Source organism: Terrapene carolina, unplaced genomic scaffold (genome assembly GCF_002925995.2).
Source record: "Terrapene carolina triunguis isolate 2854851 unplaced genomic scaffold, T_m_triunguis-2.0 Scaffold714, whole genome shotgun sequence".
Taxonomy (NCBI): domain Eukaryota; kingdom Metazoa; phylum Chordata; order Testudines; family Emydidae; genus Terrapene; species Terrapene triunguis.
In genome coordinates, this window is record NW_020665065.1 from 3,902,068 (window position 1) to 3,924,223 (window position 22,156).

Genomic DNA, 22,156 nt, shown 5'->3' on the forward strand with positions numbered 1-22,156 from the left:
AAGAGTGTTCACACAGGAAGTTAATGCAGAGTAGCTGATGCCCACATGCACTAACTACTGTGGGCTTCTTCCCCATGTAAGAAAGCCCTAAATCTACATTTAGGCGCCTAAGAGTTGGGTTTTCCAAAATGCCTAAGTGACTTAGGAGCACAACCCCACTGAGGTTACTTAGGCTCTTTTGAAAATCTCAGGTTTAAACACCTAAATATGGATTTAGGAGCCCAACTTTAGGCTCCTATTTTTCAAAACATTGGCCTTAATGTCATTGCATCATCGATTTGCAGTGAAACCATGCGGTGAAGTCATCCAGCAAAAGTGTGAACTAGACCGTTTGCTGGGGGAATAATGTTCTGGAAAATAACTCCAAGGAATGCAGCTGCATCTTTCAAACCTTGGACTAGATTCTACTTCCGTTACACCAGTGAAAATCCAGCGTTATCATCGTGACCTTAATTACATTTCTCCAGTATAAATGAAAACAAAATCTGCTGTTACATCTCAGCCGCTTGGGACATAGTTTAAATTGACAACAGAGTTTAATCCAAATGAGGGGCAAAGTTCTTGCACAGTGCTATTTAGTGTATTAATTTAATTTGAAGCTACTCTTTCTAGAGAAAAAGAGGATCTGAAACTTAGTCCCAATTATTATTATTATTTATTTTTTAGTGATTTGGACATAAAAATCATGAACTGAGTCATTTTTGCTTAAAAAAGACAAATTGTAGAAGTAAATTTCAAATTGATCAAGTGTAAAATGGCAGATATATTAAACTGCAGCTAATAATGGTGCAGCCAACTCAGCCTTCCTTCCTCCAGGAAGGGCTGAAATTAGCCATGATGTATTCATTCGGGGAAGTACCTTCTTGAGCTGCCTAGAAGGTTTCCCATGAAACAACCCAACCTGTATCAAAAAAATTTAAAAAACCGTTCACATGAGGCCCTGGGTGAAGCAATATCACACTCTGCTCAGCTCTGGCACCTTCCAATGCCAAGCACTGAACACAGTAAAGGGCAGATCTCCCCGTCAGAGCCAAATTCCACAGTGACTAAAGGATTACGCTGATCTTTTCAGCCCAGTGCCTGAGAACATTACCTTAACAAGGCTGAGTTGAAAATTGCACTGATTTCAGGCTGTCTGGCTGCATTAAATTATATCACCAAGAGAAAATGTCAAGGACTTAAGCTGCCTTGGGGGGGGAGGTGGAGGGGGGGAAGCAAAAAAAAGAGGAGCCAAATGATGTGAGAGAGTCTGATAAAGTTTAGAAACAAAATATTTCCATATTTTTTCAAGCTAGGACTTGGAACCGTCGCTGTTTAGCTCATTACATCAGAAGTCTGATTTGCAAGTGACTCCACCACTGACTTTCTATTTTAATATCTTACTAAAACTATTTGCATCCCATGGAATGCAGCAAATGACACCCTCATCCTTCACTTACGCCTGTCTTCTGGTCCTTTACAGTTTTCCCGAGCCTACTATTTTAACTGGCAAGTGCTTTTTTCAACCTTTGTTATTTTAGCATTCCTTCTGAGAATACCCAGAGGTGGTGGAATACTAAACTGATTCTCAGCTCCCACCCAATCCACGTTATTTATTGTCCAGACATATTTTTACAAAAATAAACACTGGACTATTTACATCATCACTTATTTTTCTAGAGAAGGATGATCATGATAGGTGCCAGACAGAATATATTATATGTCCCAGGTTGTGGAGCAGCCTTCTTTCCACCCCAGACAGTAAGCATGTAAGTAAGCAACGCAGTATCAGTCCTGAAAGTGCTGGCGAAGAGACTGGGGCTTTCTTAACAGCAAAGCAATGAGGGCTCACTAATCCTCATCTTAGCTGACAGCTCTTTGGCCTAGTTAGACATTGACATCATTTTTTCCCACACTTATCAGCCATGCAATAGTAGCAAGGCAGTGAATAGCAGGTGTTTGCCTGGGCTACCCTTCCATTACTGTGTGCACCCCCCTGAGCACATGGACAAAGTGCTCTGGGACCCTCATGCCAGCAGAACTTTGAATCCCTTCCATTAAAAGGATTGCCAAGCTCCAACTCTAAGAGTGTGCCCGATAACGGTCTGAGACTGGGCTAGTACTCGACTCCGTTTTCCTCACCACCTCTTCTTGGAGGACCAGTGCAGGTACATAGCCATGTATTGGATGCTCCAATTTCCATGCAGGAAGCAATATAGAGACAAACCACTAAACCTGTGGAGCCAATCTGGAAAACGGAAGCTGAAAGCCCAAATCCATCATTTGCATACTGAAATGGACACTTAGGTGGCCCCGATACCCATTTTAACTGTAAGTGTCTGATTTGGTGCCTAGATCACAAATCTAATGCACCAACTTACTGCGGGTGCTAAAAATTAGTATTTGCCACTCCACAATGATTGAAGTACCATGGTACAGCAGGAAGATACCAGGGATATTGCTGGCACTGAGGTGGGAAACACAGAGTCATTCTCAACTCACGAGAGTAAAGGTTCTGACATACTTCAGAACTGTTGCATTCTTATCTGAATCAAACTCTTTGGAATTCACCCAACATGAGATGCCATCTTACTGTTGGCTAGGAGGTTTCTTAAATGGGCCATGCTCCTTGTTGAAATAGGAATATGTCCCTTTCCCTACATAAATGTATCCCTCTGGATAACATCAATGATTATTCTTTTCAGTTATACAGCCCTTTTCATTCATAAATCTCTAACTGCTTTAACAAAAGAGGGCAACTACAATCAAATGTAGCATGCTTTTACTGAATCATTATTCTCTTCTTTCCAGCCAGGGCCGGCTCCAGGGCTTTGGCCGCCCCAAGCAGCCAAAAAAAAAAAAACTGCGATCGCGATCTGCAGCGGCAATTCGGCAGAAGGTCCTTCGCTCCGAGCGGGAGTGAGGGACCGTCCGCTGAATTGTCGCCGAATAGCTGGACCTGCTGCCCCTCTCCGGAGTGGCCGTCCCAAGCACCTGCTTGCCAGGCTGGTGCCTGGAGCCGGCCCTGTTTCCAGCAACCCCTCACATCACGATCTGCCTTAAGTCATGAACCCCACCTTCGAAATGAGCCTGTTGGAAGAAATGATTAAGGCAGGGTATGTTAATACCTGTATATGGGGTCCATGAAAAAGGGTGATGGCTTAGCATAATGCAGGGATGGCTGCTGATGGAGCTGAGACTGAGAAATCTTGGGTAGTACTTCACTGGCCATTAGTTTCCTTTCCCCATAGATGTGGTTTTTTCGGGGCTCCCTCCCTCCGTTCTGGCTGGCTCGGATGCGGTTGCCGATGCTTAGATCCAGTGGCTGTTCCTCCCCAGAAGATGGGGCTGGCAAGACCTTGGGTGGTGGCAAGATTGGCTTAATCTCTTTTGGTTTTGTGGTGAGATCAAAGGGAGACTCTGAGCTGGTGCTCCCCACTTTGTGAAGGTCCCTGGGTGACTTTGGTTCTGCCTTGACCAGCAAGTTGTGATTGAGGGTCCGGTCCGTAAAAGGATACAGTGAATGGGGAAAATTGGGGAGGAACTGAAATGGGAACATGGAGTGATATGGGAGGGAACCGATCTTCTTCTCCTGCATTCCCATAAAGCCAGGGCCGAAATATTTCTCTGCAATAGAGGCAATAGCTTTTATAGAGTCATTGGCTGCCCCCGTTGTGGGTAGCAGCTGCTCTTCTGGGGGAGGGAAGAAGGAGTGCTGAGAATAGAAAAGGGGGAGCTCGTTCACATTGTTGGTGGAACTGGTGGACACAGAACTGCTGACAAAATCTGGCTTGTTCTCAGTCTGTTTGCTTTTGTCTTTCATTTTGTCCCTGTCACTCTCCGCGTCGCTCTCCAGGTCAGAGCCAGTGCCAGTGGTGGTGTCGAGGTCTGTGCCTGTGGTCGTGTTGACATCCTCGAAGTCGCTCCCATCAGACATGTCGCTGTTCCTGGCTTTTAGCTTGTCCAGGTAGGAGTTTTCCAGGCTGCTTTTGAATTTCTCCTCCCCTGAGATGGGCTGGTTGCTGTTGCTCACTGCAGAAATCAGAGGCAGTGCCGGGTTCCCCAGGGGGCTTGGAAGCTTTGCGTCTTGGGTGTGGTTGAGGGGACTCTTGAGCAGCGGGGTGGGAGGCAACAAAGGGGGCCTGGGGTATAGAGAGGGAGGAAAAATCCCTGGGAATCCTGGAGAAAGGGCAGGAAATGCTGGGGGAGCAGGCGAGAATGGAATACCCCCGGGGTGAGGTCGGGATGGGAAGTAATCATTGAAACCCAGGCTGGCATGGTTGAGGTTGGGTGAGGGTTTGGATTTGTCCATCATGGAGGTGGGCGTTAAAGGTAGGCCAGGGGCAAAAATCCCCCCTGGATTGTAATGGTTCTTGCCCTCGCAGAAGCGCCGGTGCTTGTTGAGAGAGGAGGTAGTGCTGAACATCTGGCCGCAGTCCTTGCATTTGATCTGGGTGCGACAGTCCGCGTGCATCCGCTTGTGGCGGCAGAGGTTGGAGAACTGCGTGTAGGATTTGTGGCAGACCTCACCTAAAGCATCAACAGAAACCAAAAACAAAAACAATATGAAATTAATATGAAATTGCTTCGATCCTGGGATGAGCAGCTTCATGGGTGTTTCTCTCCCCCCTCTTCACCTAACCCCTCTTTTCCCATAAACAAATGAGGAAGAGCAGGCTTGTGGGTAAGCCACTGGTCTGTCAGATCTGCCTTCAGCTACTGGTTCTACCTCAGAGACTCTGCATGACCTTAAGCAAATCACTTAATATCCTTGAGCTTCAGCTTGCCATTTATAAAATGGGGATAATAATTCTCCTTTTGTCTGCCTTGTCTATTTAGAATATAAGCTTCTGGGGGCAAGGTCTGTCTCTTACTGTGTGCTGGGAGCTGTACAAACACAACAGGCTCCCTAACTGTGGCTGAAACGTGGAAGCGTTACTGTAATACAAATAATAAATAATAACCAACAAATTTCCCTGTGAAAAAGTTCCAAAGGATGTAAATCTCTCAACTTGCAGCTTTTCCCCTGCAAATCTTCAGAAACCCTGATGTAATGTGCTATTCTAGCTCAAGGATTTTTATTATTATTATTTTAAATGAAGATAATCATGCACTTTAATCATAATATCTATTTATATTAGCTAGTCTGCTTTCCTTGTAGTCTGGCATGGCAGGAAGTATTCAAGGCTGAAGGGAGAAGAACTTTGCCTCATTTAATCAAGTCTATCATTTTTTTAAAATGCCATTAATAGTAAGTTACCGCTCCACGGGGATATTCTATAAATATTCCTCAAACCAGGTCTCAGCTTCAGCTAGGAATGAGACGAGATCTTGTGTTTGTTAAATTAATAGGGGCACCCTAGCAGTGGCAGAGTTAATGCTCTGTCAGCATTTTCCATACAGACTTCTAATACCAGGCTTTCAGAATGTGACTTGCTACAACTTTAACCTAGAAGGACTCAGCCCTAGAGGGGCCAGGCATGGTGGTTCTGAGGAAAGAGGAATTAAACCCAACCCAAACTGTTTCACAAGTCCAAAGAAGTTTAACTTTTTCAAATGTCCCTTCTGCACTTCATAATATTACTGCCTAGCACCTCTACTTTACCTTCTACCTGAGCACCTCAAAAGCACCTTGTAAGCATAAAGGTGAAATTAACTCCCTGTGCAGATTACCAGCACAAGCCTTATCCACCATTCACATATACAGGACTTAAGTGGTGCAAAGCCTTTCAGCTGGCCCCTACCACAGGGATAAATTTCATCTGTTAGTGAATTAAGGCTTTCGCTGACTTTACAAGAGAGTTGTTATCACCATTTTACAAAGAGAGAAACTGAGGCAGAGCAAGATTAAGTGAATTACACAAGTTAGTAGCCAAGAAGAATAGAATCCAGATCTCCTGACACCCAGTCCTGTGGCTTAAGGACAAGGCAATACTTCCTTCTGTGATAGAGGCCTTTATGCCTGGGTTAGAAGTGATACCTTTGCTATAATTTATTATCTTCCTGGTTTACATCAGTACTTGAATGGAAGTATCAAAACACAGCAAGAGGAGCTGTTCTAATAATATTTCCAACCCAGACAAATCCAAGCATCCTTGGAAAGCTGACGAGGAAGCCAGTTCTACTGAGATTTCAAGTAATGATCAGTGAAATGTTACCAGTTTGGCAATTAAGTACACATGAGCACCCAAAAATGCAGAAGGATCTCACAAGCGCAGACTAGTTCTCATTGTGGTGGCGTTACTACAAAAACTGTCTCTCCTCATGGTATTTCAGCACTCACGCTTCTGGCCCTGGATGCCCCTCAGAAGTGCAGAGGCAGCGCAGAACTGAAAGGACAAACAGCAATCTATTTTTCTTTTTAGGATCAAAAGAGGTTAAAAAGCCAAATGATCATTTTATCAAACTTGTTCAGTCCATCCCTAATTTCCAGTATTTACACCTTGGACTGTGGCAGTCTGTGCTTGTGTATATAGTATGATGATTTTTCTATACATTCTTCAACTAAGATTTTCAAAGGAGGATTTTGGGTTGGTTGGTTGTTGCTTTGCTTTATTTTATGTTTTTTAAACTATTTCCTTGTTTTTTATTATTACTTTTAAAAAGGTATAAAGGGAAATGAATCCCAAACTATTTTCACTTAGGGCAAGTGAAAACAATTATGGTTTTTTTTTTTTTTTTACACCAGAATTTGTACATGGGGATCTGCCAGAGTCTGCATAAAAAAAGAAGTTACAGGAACTTGCTCTGTGTTTCAGCAGCTGCCGCTGACTCTCATTCTTACTGAGTCCAAGAGACATGCCTGTCATTGGGCAGCCTCAGAACAGTGAAATCAATATGCTGAGATATGCTGCAAAATGCTGCAATAGGTAGGCCAAGGTAAGGATGCAGCATTCATCCTTATCTCTGAATTTCCTGGCTTTGACAGTTGCATCTCTTTGACTCTTTAGTTCTAGTGTGCAGGAGTGTTTCTTCCTGCATGCTTGCGTGTATGCAAGGAGAGCATCTGTAGGCCTCTGAGAGTGTTTGTGTGTATTCAAGAGAGCATATATATGAGTCTGTGTGAACACAAGTGTTTCCATGTGTGTGAATTTATAACTCCCTCTCAAATTACTAATAATTTTTGGAGAAATGTCACATTTTTGGATTTATTGAAAAGATGTTTGTATATTTTTCTTTCCAGTGGAAAATTACCCCCTTTCTAATTTTAACTATGTCTCCTTTAGCATGTGCCAAAAGATGTTATATTGTGGTTTTGGAAGAGACATAACAATTCATAATAAATAGCTAATCTACTTTAGAAAATTACATCAGAACAAAATGCAATTTTTGTAAACATTTGTTGGCTGAACATTGGGTTTGCGGGTTAGCATTGTCCCTATGGTAAATGTGTTTAATAATGCAAATAAACAAGCAAAGTATAATCATCTCATGCAGAAAAAACATATGGAAAGATGAAAGGTAATATTCAAAGCAAGTTGGTCCAAAGAAAGGGATTGTTTTTTTCATTCTTCCATGCCCTAAAGAGTCCCTGCAACGCCCTCATAGTTATGCAAACAGGCATCTTTGTGCCGCTAAAGATACCAGAGTTTATTTCATCATTCCAAGTCAAGCAGGGCCTAAAAATACTCGTTTAAAAGCCCAGAGGTGTAATGATTTTGGAAATCCACGTGGAATCTTCTCACTTGCTGTTCTGGGTTTTATAGTTATAAAGGCATCAAAACCAGCTTTCTTTATTATCCAGGCACAAGACTGCAAACACTTTCTATTAAACAGAAAGAAAAAGTTTTGCAGGGGACCCTGGGCCCAAAGTTCCCTAAAGCATAGTCAGCCCGTCCCCAAGAGCCCCATCAACATTTGTTACCTTTTACCCAGTTGTTAACAGATTTAATATTAACACTTGTCAAACATGAACTGGGCAGACTCGTTCGAACCTTGATATGGATGAGGAGAACACTTTACCCATAATTGCTTCGGTAAGAGAGTGAAGAGATTGTTAGAAGGAACAGTTCATTTCAATGTAGAAATATTATGAGATTCAAATTCTCTCCCTCTTTCATGTGCCAGTTGGCATGAGCTGCTAAGTGAAAGATCACATCATCATCTCTCTAGTCAGCCAAATGAGTAACAACAGGATTTTGTATTTCCCCACTGACGCCCATCTGATGAGCTCGATGCACGTTAATGAATTTCGCCTCGCACCTACCATTGTGTACTGTTCCCGTTTGGGGAAATGGGGGTACAGAGAAGCTCAGTGGCTTGCATGATGGAACATCGGGCCTCAGCCTCAAAGCCAGGAACTGAACAGAGATCCTGTTTTGTGCTTTAACTACACAACCACCCTTTTTTTGTGAGATGGTGAGTGGTAGCCACCAGAGGACCCCGTGCACATTTCTGGTGATGTAGAATACACCTTCCTGCACAGTTACCAAGGTGCAAGGGGAACGACATAGATTTAAAAAAAAAAACCCAAAGGCAACAAGAAATGAGATGAGGATCTTTCGGGCATTCCCAGGGTAAATGATCCCTCTGGAAACGCCCTTCTGAATACTACAAGGATGCAGCTAATTTGCAATTTAAATGGTTGCAAAGCATTGCCTGGATTAAAGTCCTCGGGAATAAAGAAGAAAACTGCTTTTTAAAAGTGCCTTTTTTCTGGTATGCTGCTTTCCCAAATTCTTCACCCTGATTGTATGATTTGAAGCCCCCCAGAAACACATTTCTATCAGGCTATTTATTTATGTCACCAACAGGACCATTACAAAAAGAGAGAGAAAGAAAAGAGATGAGAAAATGGCATCGCTGGGACTGCTGAGAGACTCAGCTTTTAACTTGTCAAGAAAGTCAAAAACTGCCATGAATGTTTACTGAAAAAACAAGGAGCATGCAAAAAAAAAAAAAATCGCTGCGGAATTTCATCTTGTGCTCTGACCTATAAAATTACAGCGGCTGCTCAACAGAGGTACAGCCAGTGCTGGGGGGCCCCCGCAGGATATGTGCAATTATAGTGAAAGCCAGGATTCTGTGATGGCCGTGACAACTTACATATGAAAGGTTTGACAGTACTGTGAATGTGCTTGTGTTGTTTGAGGCCAGACGAGGTGGCAAAGGTTTTGCCGCAGTCCGGGCAGGCATGGGCTCGTGCGCCAACGTGCTGGGAACGGATGTGCCGCTGGAGGTTGCTGGGGTCAGTAAACACCTGAGAAAATGAGAAAAGAGAAAATGCTTTTAGGGGACAGAAACAAACGTGGCGGTGGCAGAGGCGGGAGGGTTGGCTGACTATTGTTGTTTGTCATAAGTGTTCTGCAGATAACAGATTCTGAGTTCAGCAGTGCAGGATTTTCACCTTGCACTGCAAAGAGATAGCCAATACAATTAGTGCTGACTTGTATCACATTAACCGGCTGGCACCCAACTCATCTCACCCTCTATGGTGTCTCCAATTTTATACATAAAGTTTTGCTTCTGAATAGCTAAATCTATCTGCCTGACAACACACATCCTTCACAGTGCTCACCTGAAATCTAAAGAACCTTGCAATGCTTGGGAAAAGGCTATGAGAATGGTTGCTTGCAGGTAGATTGGGTTCCACATCCAAGTTTACAGGACTGGGTTAAACCCCAGGCTGAGGAGTCTTTTCTTTGCTTCCTGTTACTCATGTTACCTTATTCTGAATTATGGTTACAATCGTCATTCCTCAAGAAAGTAAAACCATGTCGATTGCCACTGCGTTTGATTATTTCCGCTGAGTCGTTTCTCCAGCTCACCAGGTCTTTTCCTGGATGACACTGTGAACCCACGCTGCATCATGCCCTGAACCATACCTTCACACAGTTTTCACATTCAAATCGTTTGCCACTGTCATGTGACATCTGGTGACGAATCAGGTTTGATTTCCAGTTGAAAGCCTTTGGACATTGGTCACACTTGTACTCCCTCTCCTCAGTGTGGATGATCATGTGCTGCTCCAAGCTAGGAAAGAAAGAGCAGAAAATTCAGGCACACAGCCACAATACATGAGCCAATGAATAGTGTAGTCCTCCACTGGTTCTAATTTAGGGACAGGCTGAACAAGACACTTGCTGACAATGGAGCTACAGTTACTGTAATCCTGTTCTTTAGGGTCACGGTACTAAAGAGGTTTGAGAGAGACAGTGGTGATTAAAGATGGTTGACAAACAGGTCAATAACCAGTTTTTTCACATCTAACTAGTTGACCTGGTGCTTGTCACATAACAGGACTTCAAAATCCTTTTAAAATAAAGTGAACAACGTATTAACAATGAAGGATGTGTCTAGGGAAATCATCATCTTTTTTTCCTGTTTCTTTTGCCATTTAATTTCACATTTGAAAACGGGCCCATTCTACCCTCCAAAGTTAGTTATGTTTCATGAATTTTCTCACTCAAAAAATGGACTCCGTTAGTGTGAAAAAGAGAGAAAATGGACCCCAATCCTGAAGGTCCACGAGGGAAAAAACTAGTGACAGAGCCTCCAGCAGGATCCCGGCAAGGAAAGACAAGATATTAGCTATTGCTGCTGAACCTATCATATTGCCATTTTCATGGGCACAAAGCCCATAACTTCCCAGAACACTGGGACTCAACATTTGAAAGAAATGTGATAAGGTGCAAACACATTTCACTTTTAAATGTCAGACATCTTTTATTACTTAACTCGGTGATTTCAACTTCTGCCAACTGGCAGCTTCTCTCAAACCAGGACGATGATGGCAAACCCAAGTGGCTGCTGGAATAGTGCCATTACAGAGATAGCTTTTCAGAGAAAGCTGTAGGCTGCTGTATTTCCCCCATGCCAAAGTGTTCTCTCTGCCTTTTCATCTTGAGTGTGTGTGTCAGCAAGCAGCTCTCCTGCTGAGCCAGTAAACCAGGGGGTGACAGTAAAGGGAAGCCAATGTGATGGGTGGTGGGATCGGTAGGAAGGGCAGGAAATTCCTCTATTGAGTTTGAACGTAAAGTGTGGTAAAGAAGATTTACCCCATTAGCAACTCAAGTACCAAAAAAGCTGGAAATTTTTCACCCTGTAAACCCCATGATCCTGAGAAAGGAGGAACATTTGCAACTCCCATTGGTTTCAAGCATAGATCAGTGGGAGTTGCCGACACTCAGCCGTATAGATAAATTCCATAGAACTATAAGATCCACTGAAATTTAACAGAAAATGAAATCCTCTCGGTAGGTTTTATTAAACTGTCCCTATAGAATTTTAAAGGAGGTATACAATTTTATATTAAATTCTATGGGATGGTTAAGAAACCCGATAGAAAGTTTCTGTCAGTCTATTAAATTCCACAGACCTATTCCTCTCAGGATTAGGCCCTGTGGCTGGGATTTCAAAAGAAGCCTTAGGAAGTTAGGAACCCAGGAGTTAGGTAGAAGTGGCATTAAATTTAATCTCTGCATGGAACTATATATTTGGAAAAGAAACTCATACCTGAAGGCCGAAGCTTAACTGGCCAAAGGGTTTTTATTTATTTTTTTTAAAAGGTGACCCGTTTAATGTACACATAGGCATTCCGTAATTAACACATTTTCATTAAAACCTTCAATGTACATAATAACAGCCATACAGGGTCAGATCAAAGGTCCATCTAGCCCAGTATCCTGTCTTCTGACAGTGGCCAATGCCAGGTGCCCCAGGGGAAATGAACAGAACAGGTGATCATCAAGTGATCCATCCCGTCACCCGTTCCCAGCTTCTGGCAAACAGAGGTTTGGGACACCACTCCTGCCCATCTTTGCTAATAGCCATTGATGGACCTATCCTCCATGAATTTATCTAGTTCTTTTTTGAATCCTGTTACAGTCTTGGCCTTCACAACATCCTCTGGCAAGGAGTTCCACAGGTTGACTGTGCATTGTGTGAAAAAATACTTCCTTTTGTTTGTTTTAAACCTGCTGCCTATTAATTTCATTTGGTGACCCCTAGTGCTTGTGTTATGAGAAGGAGTAAATAACACTTCCTTCTCCACACCAGTCATGATTTTATAGACCTCTATCATACCCCCTTTAGTCATCTCTTTTCCAACTTGAAAAGTTCAAGTCTTATTAATCTCTCTTCATATGGCTGCCATTCTATACTCCTAATAATTTGTGTTGCCCTTTTCTGAACCTTTTCCAATTCCAATATATCTTTTTTGAGATGGGGCGACCACATCTGCACGCAGTATTCAAGATGTGGGTGTACCATGGATTTATATACAGGCAATATGATATTTTCTGCATTATCTATCCCTTTCTAAATGATTCCGAACATTCTGTTCGCTTTTTTGACTGCTGCTGAACATTGAGTGGATGTTTTCAGAGAACTAGCCACAGTGACTCCAAGATCTCTTTCTTGAGTGGTAAAAGCTAATTTAGACCCCATCATTTGATATGTATAGTTGGGATTAATATTTTCCAATGTGCATTACTTTGCATTTATCAATATGGAATTTCATCTGCCATTTTGTTGCCCAGTCACCCAGTTTTGAGAGATCCTTTTTGTAGCTCTTCACAGTCTGCCTGGGACTTAACTATATTGAGTAGTTTTGTATCATCTGCAAATTTTGCCACCTCACTGTTTACCCCTTCTTCCAGATAATTTATGAATATGCTGAATAGGACTGGGCCCAGTACAGACCCCTGGGGGACACCACTATTTACCGCTCTCCATTTTGAAAACTGACCATTTATTCCTACCCTTTGTTTCCTATCTTTTAACCAGTTACCGATCCATGAGAAGACCTTCCCTCTTATCCCATGACAGCTTACTTTGCTTAAGAGCCTTTGGTAAGGGACCATGTCAAAGGCTTTCTGGAAATCTAAATACACTATATCCACTGGATCCCCCTTGTCCACATGCTTGTTGATTCCCCTCAAAGAATTCTAGTAGATTGGTGAGGCATGATTTCCCTTTACAAAAACCATGTTGACTATTCCCAAACAAATTATGTTAATCTATGTGTCTGATAATTGTGTTCCTTACTATAGTTTCAACCAGTTTGCCCGGTACTGTAGTCAGGCTTACTGACCTATAATTGCCAGGGTCACCTCTGGAGCCTTTTTAAAAAATTGGCATCACATTAGCTATCCTCCAGTCATTTGGTACAGAAGCTGATTTAAATGATAGGTTACAGACTAGAGTTAGTAGTCCTGCAATTTCACATTTGAGTTCCTTTAGAACTCTTGGGTGAATACCATCTGGTCCTGGTGACTTATTACTGTTTAGTTTATCAATTTGTTCCAAAACCTCCTTTAATGACATCTCAATCTGGGACAGTTCCTCAGATTTGTCACCTAAAAAGTATGTCTCAGGTTGGGGAATCTCCCTCACATCCTCAACCGTGAAGACTGAGGCAAAGGATTCATTTAGTTTCTCTGCAAAGGCCTTATCGCCCCTGAGTGCTCCTTTAGCATCTCGATCATCCAGTGGCCCCACTGATTGTTTAGCAGGCTTCCTGCTTGTGATGTACTTTAAAAGTTTTTGCTATTACTCTTTGAGTCTTTGGCTAGCTGTTCTCCAAATTCTTTTTTGGCCTTCCTAATTATATTTTTACACTTCATTTGCCAGAGTTTATGCTCCTTTCTACTTTCCTCACTAGGCTTTAACTTCCACTTTCTAAAGGACGCCTTTTTGCCTCTCACAGCTTCTCTTACTTTGTTGTTTAGCCATGGTGGCTCTTCTCTTACTGTGTTTTTTAATGTGGGGGATACATTGAAGTTGAGCCTCTATTCTGGTGTCTTTAAAAAGTTTCCATGCAGCTTTTGGTGCTGTACCTTTTAATTTCTGTTTCACTAACCTCCTCGTTTTTGTGTCGTTCCCCTTTCTGAAATTAAATGCTGCCGTGTTGGGCCACTGTGGTGTTTGCCCCACAACAGGGATGTTAAATTTAATTATATTATGGTCACTATTACCAAGCGGTCCAGCTATATTCACCTCTTGGACCTGATCCTGTGCTGCACTTAGGACTAAATCAAGACTTGCCTCTCCTCTTGTGGGTTCCAGGACTAAGCTGCTCCAAGAAGCAGTCATTTAAGGTGTCAAGAAACTATCTCTGCATCCCATCCTCAGGTGGCATGTACCCAGTCAGTATGGGGATAGTTGAAATCCCCCATTATTATTGAGTTTTTTATTTTAATAGCCTCTCTAATCTCCCTGAGCATTTCACAGTCACTATCACCATCCTGGTTAGGTGGTCGGTAATATATCCCTACTGCTATATTCTAATTATTCAAGCATGGAATTACTATCCATAGAGATTCTGTGGTACAGTTTAGTTCATTTAAGACTTTTACTTCATTTGATTCTACACTTTCTTTCACATGCAGTGCCACTCCCACACCAGCACGACCTGTTCTGTCCTTCTGATATATTTTGTACCCTGGTATTACTGTGTCCCATTGATTATCCTCATTCCATCAAGTTTCTGCGATGCCTATTATATCAACATCCTCATTTAATATGAGGCACCCTAGTTCACCCATCTTATTATTTAGACTTCTAGGATTAGTATATATCGGTAAAATTCATAATAAAGGGCTAGAAGTTATCTCATACTTTAATGTCTACTAAAAAGGAGATACTAAATTGAAGATACCCTGTTTTTTTATTCCATTTTTTTTTCTCAATGAATTGTTTCTCATCCACTTCAGAACTGATTGGAAAACAGAAAATATTTTTAAAGAAAATTTTCACTAAAATATATTTTAACAACGTTTTGTTTTGATGGAAATTTTTGGATCACCTCTGTAAGATAGAGTAGGAGACAAAGGTACTGTTATAGCCCTACAACAATGTTTCTCTGGTACAGAACCTTTTCCCATTGACTTCAATGGTGAAGGAAGGGGGCCTAATGATATCCTTTTTTAAAATGGTCCTCATGCTGGGTTGACAGAACTGATCACCAGTGCTTGTCCACAGAACTAGCACAGCATAGGGAGAGGCAGTACAATCATACCAGCCCTGCCAATGTGCCTCAGTCTTGACCTGAAAAGGGGGAGGTGGAATTCAGTCACCATGCTTGTTGCTGAGATGGCCAACAATCAGAGCCAACTGTTAGGATGGATTTTCTAAGGCAGTGTGAAAATAGTCAATGGATCATGACAGTGGACCCTAGGGCATGAATTGAGACCACAAATTCATTCAACGTGAGCTGCCAACCAGCTGCCCGATTGCGAGTGATTTTCTGAAAACACCTGGTCGGAGCCATATTCAGAATGGTGGCCTACAGCTGAAAAGCCACAATCAAGTACCAACCCTGAGCTCTCCAGCTCCCCCTTGATTCACCCACTTCCAAATACTATTTTGTGTTTGGATAATTTCTTCTAGCTTTCCACATCCCACTAGGTAGGTGAGTTCCTGCTATCTCAGCAATACCTGTATTTATTGGGGAACATTCTCTCACAGTCTTTGCACTCATAGACCTGCCCGTCGCCTAACCCTTCCTGTTTGATCTCCTCGTTCAGCGTCTCATACAGCGAGTTGACAGAGTTGCAGGCATATTTCTTGTGTCGCCGCAGATCCAGCTTTGACTGGAAGAGTTCATCGCAGTCCTCACAACGAAACGTGTGCTCTTCTAAAAACAGGAAGACAAAATAGTTCAACGTCAGCATTAGAAAGTCCCAAATAATTTCAATTCTTCTGAGCAACTATTTCGCCTGTAAATAAAATGGTATACATTGCACATAATCGGAACATAGTATGTTTGCATGCTGCAGGTACAGAATGCACATCCATAAACTGGGCTGGTGCAGTTAATATCAAGCATGAATGGCGTCATTACAAAAGTCAAACAACCTGAAGAGACCATGACTTTCAGAATGCTCTTTGCTGCAGGAAAGTGTCTTGACCAGCAGCAGCTTGAACTCCCCTATCTGCTTCTTGTCCTCAGCTCAGCTGAGGCTTTTTGCTGACCCCTACAGGAGTTACTGGATTTACACAGTGTTGGGTTTTGGGTGTCTTTTTTATTTGTGCAATTAAGTGTTTTTAGGGTGACCAGACAGCAAGTGTGAAAAATCGGGACAGGGGGTGGAGGTAATAGGAGCCTATATAAGAAAAAGACCCAAAAATCGGGACTGTCCCTATAAAATCGGGACATCTGGTCACCCTAAGTGTTTTTAAAAATACAAATAACTTTGTGGCAGTTTCCTCCACTGGGCCTGCCAAGAGGTGGGGAGGAACGCTTTGCAAACCAGAAGGATTCTTGTCTCAGAAAGAAACCTGTAAAAAGATGATAATTATATTTCTACTTGGAAAAGCTCCTCTGCTTTAAGGCAAAGTGGAGAACACACTTTTCAAGGGATTCCCTTTCCCCCAATCCTTTAAAGCTTGTTATGTAGCAGCCACAGTGCACTGTGAAGCAGGAGGAGTTCGAAACCAGAGCACCGTGCAGTGAAGAAAAAAGGAGCCAAATTCTTTGTTTAAAAAAAAAAAAGACCTAATGCACATAATAAATTATTGTAGTCAAGGTCAAACAAATTAAAAAGAGGGCAGCTATTATTAAGTTTACAAGGCAGCATCCTGACCATAGTGCCAAGTCAAACAATCAGCGCAGAGCTGTAAATTTTCCAGGAGAACGACTTCTGTGAGGGAGTTGGGACAATCCGGGGTTTCTCCACCCAGCAGTCAGCTTGAAACAGAAGCTTTTGAATGACCATTTAGTCTCTTTATGCTGGATTCCCTCCCTCCCCTTTCTCACTCCCCACTCTATTTCTGAAAGTCTTCTTTGCAATTCAAGTTTCATTCTTGCACTTCAAGAGCTTTACTGCAAATTTAAAGCCTGTCGCAAGACTCATTATTCAAAAGACATAATAAAAATATTATTTTTAAAAGGATAGAGCTGGTAGTGAATCTCATGATCTTGGCTAATATTGTTAACTCTGACCCGGATCATCTGTGGTATAAGAAAGGAGATGAGCGGGTGAAAGATGGGAAACATTCCTATACCCTCACTCCCCTGTCTGTATGAGTCTCTGTCTGCCCTGCACTGGTGTTTCTAAGATGCATAACAAACTTTTTATCTGATATCCTTGCTATAAGGTACACGTGCTAATCAGCACAAACTTTTGCACAAAATATCAGCATCACCTAGTCTTTGTTTTACAAGGCCCGAAAGTGTATTTGGTGTAAATCAGGAGGACCACCCCTGGAGTCAATATAGTTACACCAACATAAGTGAAGTCACAATCAGATCCAGGGACTTTTAATGCTTCCTTGTTTGTGATTCAAATATTAATCCTCCTCCCTAATTTTCAATACTGCCTAGTGCTATGTAATGAAACTAAACAATATCAATCATAAATAATAATTACCACTCACAGCACTTCGTACATCAAATAATGTTAAGATATGAACTAAACAATTTGCTCTCACAGCACCTCTGCGAGGGAGGTCAGTAGCGCCATTCCCATTGGACACAGGAGGAAAATGAAACACTGAGAAGTGAAGTGACTTGCTGAAGATGAGAAAAATGGACGATGAGTGGTGGGCACACAAAGAGAAGCGAATTAACATTTTCTAAAATGAAATTTTTATTCAAACATTTTTGATCCAATTTTGAAAAAAGGGGCAAAATTGGTGAAAATTTCACTTTTCCCCCTCCCTTTTCAAGTAGCTTAGATGGATAATAGAATATGGGTTTGATTCTTCTGCCACTGTTGACATCAATGGCCAAAGTGCCCTTAGCCTCAGTGGAAGCTGGATTGGGCCCCCTTTTTCTAGTTTTAGGGGACGAAACTATGTTTATTAGAGATCTTGAGAACTGAGCCAATATGTAAGTGACATGTTTTGTGTCACCGGGGAGGGAGACTGTAAACAGAAGCAAGAGAAGCTACCCAGATGTCAGAGAAGGTTGACAAGGCAGTGTAAGCTACAGCACTCGTGGTGTTTATTCTATCATCAAGAAATTGTTTCTTATAAAATAAAATCATGAATGGGCTGAGTTATCAAATTACATTGTCACATTTTATGTGATGTGACGGAACGATGTGACACAAGGGGTTTCCAGGCTAAATTTAAGACACCATCAGCACACATCTATTGGCTAAATTATGCCTCTTCTGGGACAGAGCTGAGCTGGGCGGCAGGATTGGTGCACTACCTGAACAGCCTTTCCTTATCCTTGTCCCAGGCATAATACATCCGGGGGTGGTAGGATAGACAGATGGCACTGTTGCTACAATATTGCAAGGATCAGCCTGCACACCTTGTTTTGCAGCAAACAAATAGTTACAAACATTAGCGAGTTTAGCTCACGAGACCCTTGTGTATTGCTACAGGGAAAGAAACTGCAACACAGATAAAGGCTAGTCTCAGCATCTTCTAGGAGTGGATCCCAAGTCACAGAGGAAGCTCAGAACTAAGCTCAGATCTCCTGACTCCCAGAGCTGTGCCTTTATCACTAGATCAAACTTCCCGGTTTATGGTATTTGGGTTCATTAAGGGTTTTTTCCCCCTTTAAGCACAATACATAAAAACGGTGCCCTTCAAAAACAGGTTCCTACTTCAATATCTTAGCAGAAAGAAAAAGAAAAATCCAACAACAACAAATTGCTGCCAGTGCTCAATGTCTTGTTTGTCAAATCTGTGGTTATATGCGTCTATCTTAAGTTCCATCAGTAACACTCAGGACAAAGCAGGAATGTAACAGAAAAATAAATCAGTGCCTAATAGCTTTCAGAGAAACCAAGGGGAACACAATTATGTGGCATCTACATGCTAATCTACCAGACTCAAGTCTCAAAGGAGTTCAAGAGCCCTACTCAAAATTCCTGCAGTGATAAGGGGTCTACTGCATTCGGCTGGGGTTTGGATAAAAGATTTTTATGATAATTATCTTTGTGTGGAACATTTTTGCATTTTCTTTCTTGTGCAATTCAGAGTTTAAATGGGGGGGGGGGTAGGAGGGAAGGAGCAGGACAGGGGGAGGAAATCATTACTGAAGGTGAAAAAGTATTAAAAAGACAAATATTGGATGTTGGGCTATTACAATTTGAAAGCAATTAGCTGGCAAAAGCATGACACATTATTGGGAGAATGACAGATAAATGTTATATAATGACAACAATGGGGTATTATAGGGAACAAGGTGTTTTTGCTTGTTCAAATAAATGTCAATTAAAACCAAAAATGAAATCTCTGAAGCAAAACAGATCATCCTACATTAAATGAAACAGCTTTGAGTTTTCTTCCTGATTTTGTAAGCCGCCCCCCTCCTTTTTTTTTTTTTTTTTTTTTACACAAATGATCAAGGCTATATTTAGTTTTTATGCCATTATTTTGAGGAAGAAACTACTCACATCTCTGTCTTGCTCTCAAAAACAGCATTAGTATTTCTGAGAGAATACTGAAAACAATTATTCAGAAACATGAACCTGAATACTTCAGTTAATTTGTATTATTTGTGTTTGGACTCTTTTTTCATTCATTTTTTTCAGAATACCCTTAGCAAAAGAGGTTTTTGATAGGACCACTCAATGAAACAGCAAATATCAAACAAATATTGCAGAATATTCACAGAAAGTGGAGTTTACATTTATAATCCTAAATATTTTCATTAGAATTCTGAAACGAGGAGTTAAATTAATCTACCAGTTAGGGAACAAAACCCAGCATGTGACCAGAATGTCCAACCAAAATACCTTAGTTTTCAAATATTGATTAGGTAAAGCAATAGGCAAATAGCTCATGAGCAACCCATAGGATGAAATAGATTTGTATAAATCAATCATCAAATAATAATGAACAAGTTTGCACCAATCATGAACCATTCTCACAGTCAATAACAGAAAAGACTGGCTAAATTCAGCTAATTGTTCACTGGAGATCAGTCACCCTCCCTCTCATATTAGTCTTTAACTTTCATCGTCACCACATTAGAGCCAAACTCAAAAGCACATTAAAATATATTAGTTCTTAGCACAGCAACAGTGACTTTTGTTCGGGAAGCACAGAGCCCTTCACGTTAGCTTAGCTTTAGTTTCAGTGTTACACATGTGACTTACAAAGGGTTTTTTAAAGAGGTGGGTTGTGTTCTTTTTTGATTCTTTAAAGGAGGCTTACAAGATTATATTTTCAAATTAGTTTTCTGTGGTTTAGGTTTTTAACTTTAGCAATACCAGAAATAGCATGTCTGGTCTTCCCTGTTTTTGCGGGGAGACCACTTCCATAACTCACTTCCAGCCCTTGTATTGTGAGTTCTATCACTTTAAGGGAAAGGAGGGGGGATATTGAATCTTTAATGAACACATCCTCTTACCAAAATATTGATTACTGTGTTAAATAAGTATTAATAAAACAAAACATAGGAACTTAGAAACTGTCAGACTGGGTCAGACCAAAGGCCCATCTGGCCAGGTACCCTGTCTCTGACCATGGCCTACCACCATCGACTTCAGAAAAACAATTTTGATATTCTTGCCACCTATATAAATAGCCAGTTTTTAAAAATCCTTCTAAAACCAAAGCCCAAGTTGTAAACAGTCTGACTATTTCCCTTCCCCTTTCAAAAACTTCTCCATTTTCACTCTTTGTTTTCATGATGTCATCATATCACTAGTTCTCCAATAGTCACAGAGTATTCCCCTGGAGATAAGACCTCTATTTCTAATGAAATACAAACAGAAACCCCTCTTCCCTCTCCCTTTGATCTGGAAAAATCATTTCAGTCCATCTTTACACTTCATAAAAAGGGGAAGGCGGCGGGGGGAGGGAGAGAGGAGAAAGGACATAAGCTCAGTTTTTTCCCTTGCAAGTTACCTTTAATTTCACATAGCAAGTGTATGGCATAGTCAGAAACAGAACCCAGGAGTCCTGACTCACATTTCCTTGCTGTATCTATTATGAAACACTCACTCCTCCACGAAAGCATAATGGCTCTTTAGATGTCCTGTGTGGTTACTGAACTTTAATCATTAGTATCAATGTATTTAGGGGGAAATGATTATGCTAATGTAAGAGCTAGATAAAAATGCTTAGCCCCTAGCTCTGCTCAATTCACAAGGCAATATACCTCTAAGCAATTTGCTCACCCGTTTGTGCCAGGCACCTTGACGTGCCATTCCAATATGCTGCCAAGACAGACACACATTGCTGGGCAACGTAGCAATGAAGATGTTAACTTTATTTGTGATCAATTCAGGCAGCTTGTCACTCTAACTGTTCAGCTGAATGTCAGTTGATGTTGTGGAGCCATCCATAGCTGGGGATTGGTCCTGCTTTGAGCCGGGGGTTGGACTAGATGACCTCCTGAGGTCCCTTCCAACCCTGATATTCGATGATTCTACGATATTATAACAGCACAATGGCTGTTCCAACTTTGCCTTGGTCACATTTGCCATGTGAGCTAAAGACACAGCATGGTTTGCAAGTCTCATAATGGTTTGGCTCAGTTTTACTGCAAACAAACCACCACGATCACCCTGGGAATTAATGAGATGCCCCCTACAGTATTCAAAACCACAACATTCCTTAACATTAGTGTAGCTGGGCTTGTGTTTAAGTTAAAAAAAGGGTTTGCTCAGACTTCATTGACTAAGACAATCAACCTAGCCAGTGAGAAAAGGTATCACTATAAAACCTCCGAACAGGCTGCAGTTACATAAGAGAACAGGCACAGTGCAGGCTTCATTTCTTACAGGATGTGCTTTTGTTAGCACCTGTCTGCACCTCACAACTGGGGGTATCGAATAATAAGGGCCTCACCTTCCAGACTAGGTGGCATGTTCCCAAGAGAATAGGCACCTTCCTTCATATACACCAGCAGTTCTTCTCCTGGCTCAATTTCTTTAATAACTTTATAATAGATCTGGGGATAGGAAAACAAAAAGGAGACAGACACGTTAAATATGCAAAGCAACATTTTATAATTTTATGCAATAACTCAAATGATTCTGGCTAAGAGGGGAGGCTGTCACTCGATTTGTTTGATAATTGCTACTGAGAGCTCTTTCTCTGCCTTTATTTATACTCTACGTGTGTCAGAGTTTCATGCAGTTTGAATGATAAAGTAGTATTTACAGTAAGAGCCTCTCTTATCCAGATTACACAAAAAACTTCCTCCCACCCCCATAAGGTTACTGAACTGACATTTGTTATTGTAAATGGAAAGTAACATTGACAGGGAACTAGGCTTGGTCCCTGCCAGTCAAGGCCAGAATCAGGCTGGTGCTCAGAGGTC

At 41.6% G+C, this 22,156-nt stretch overlaps 1 protein-coding gene across 1 annotated transcript in view; it reads right to left on the reverse strand.

The window, feature by feature from the left end:
- The window catches only part of PRDM16 (PR/SET domain 16), a 69,361-nt gene that overhangs the window by 27,170 nt on the left and 20,035 nt on the right, over positions 1 to 22,156 (reverse strand). The window contains exons 3-7 of the mRNA XM_029913527.1: positions 21,682 to 21,784; positions 15,358 to 15,556; positions 9,804 to 9,951; positions 9,025 to 9,178; positions 3,108 to 4,509 (exon numbers count right to left, since the gene is read on the reverse strand). Coding sequence (XP_029769387.1) covers positions 3,108 to 4,509; positions 9,025 to 9,178; positions 9,804 to 9,951; positions 15,358 to 15,556; positions 21,682 to 21,784 — 2,006 coding nt within the window. The remainder of the gene's footprint in view (positions 1 to 3,107; positions 4,510 to 9,024; positions 9,179 to 9,803; positions 9,952 to 15,357; positions 15,557 to 21,681; positions 21,785 to 22,156) is intronic.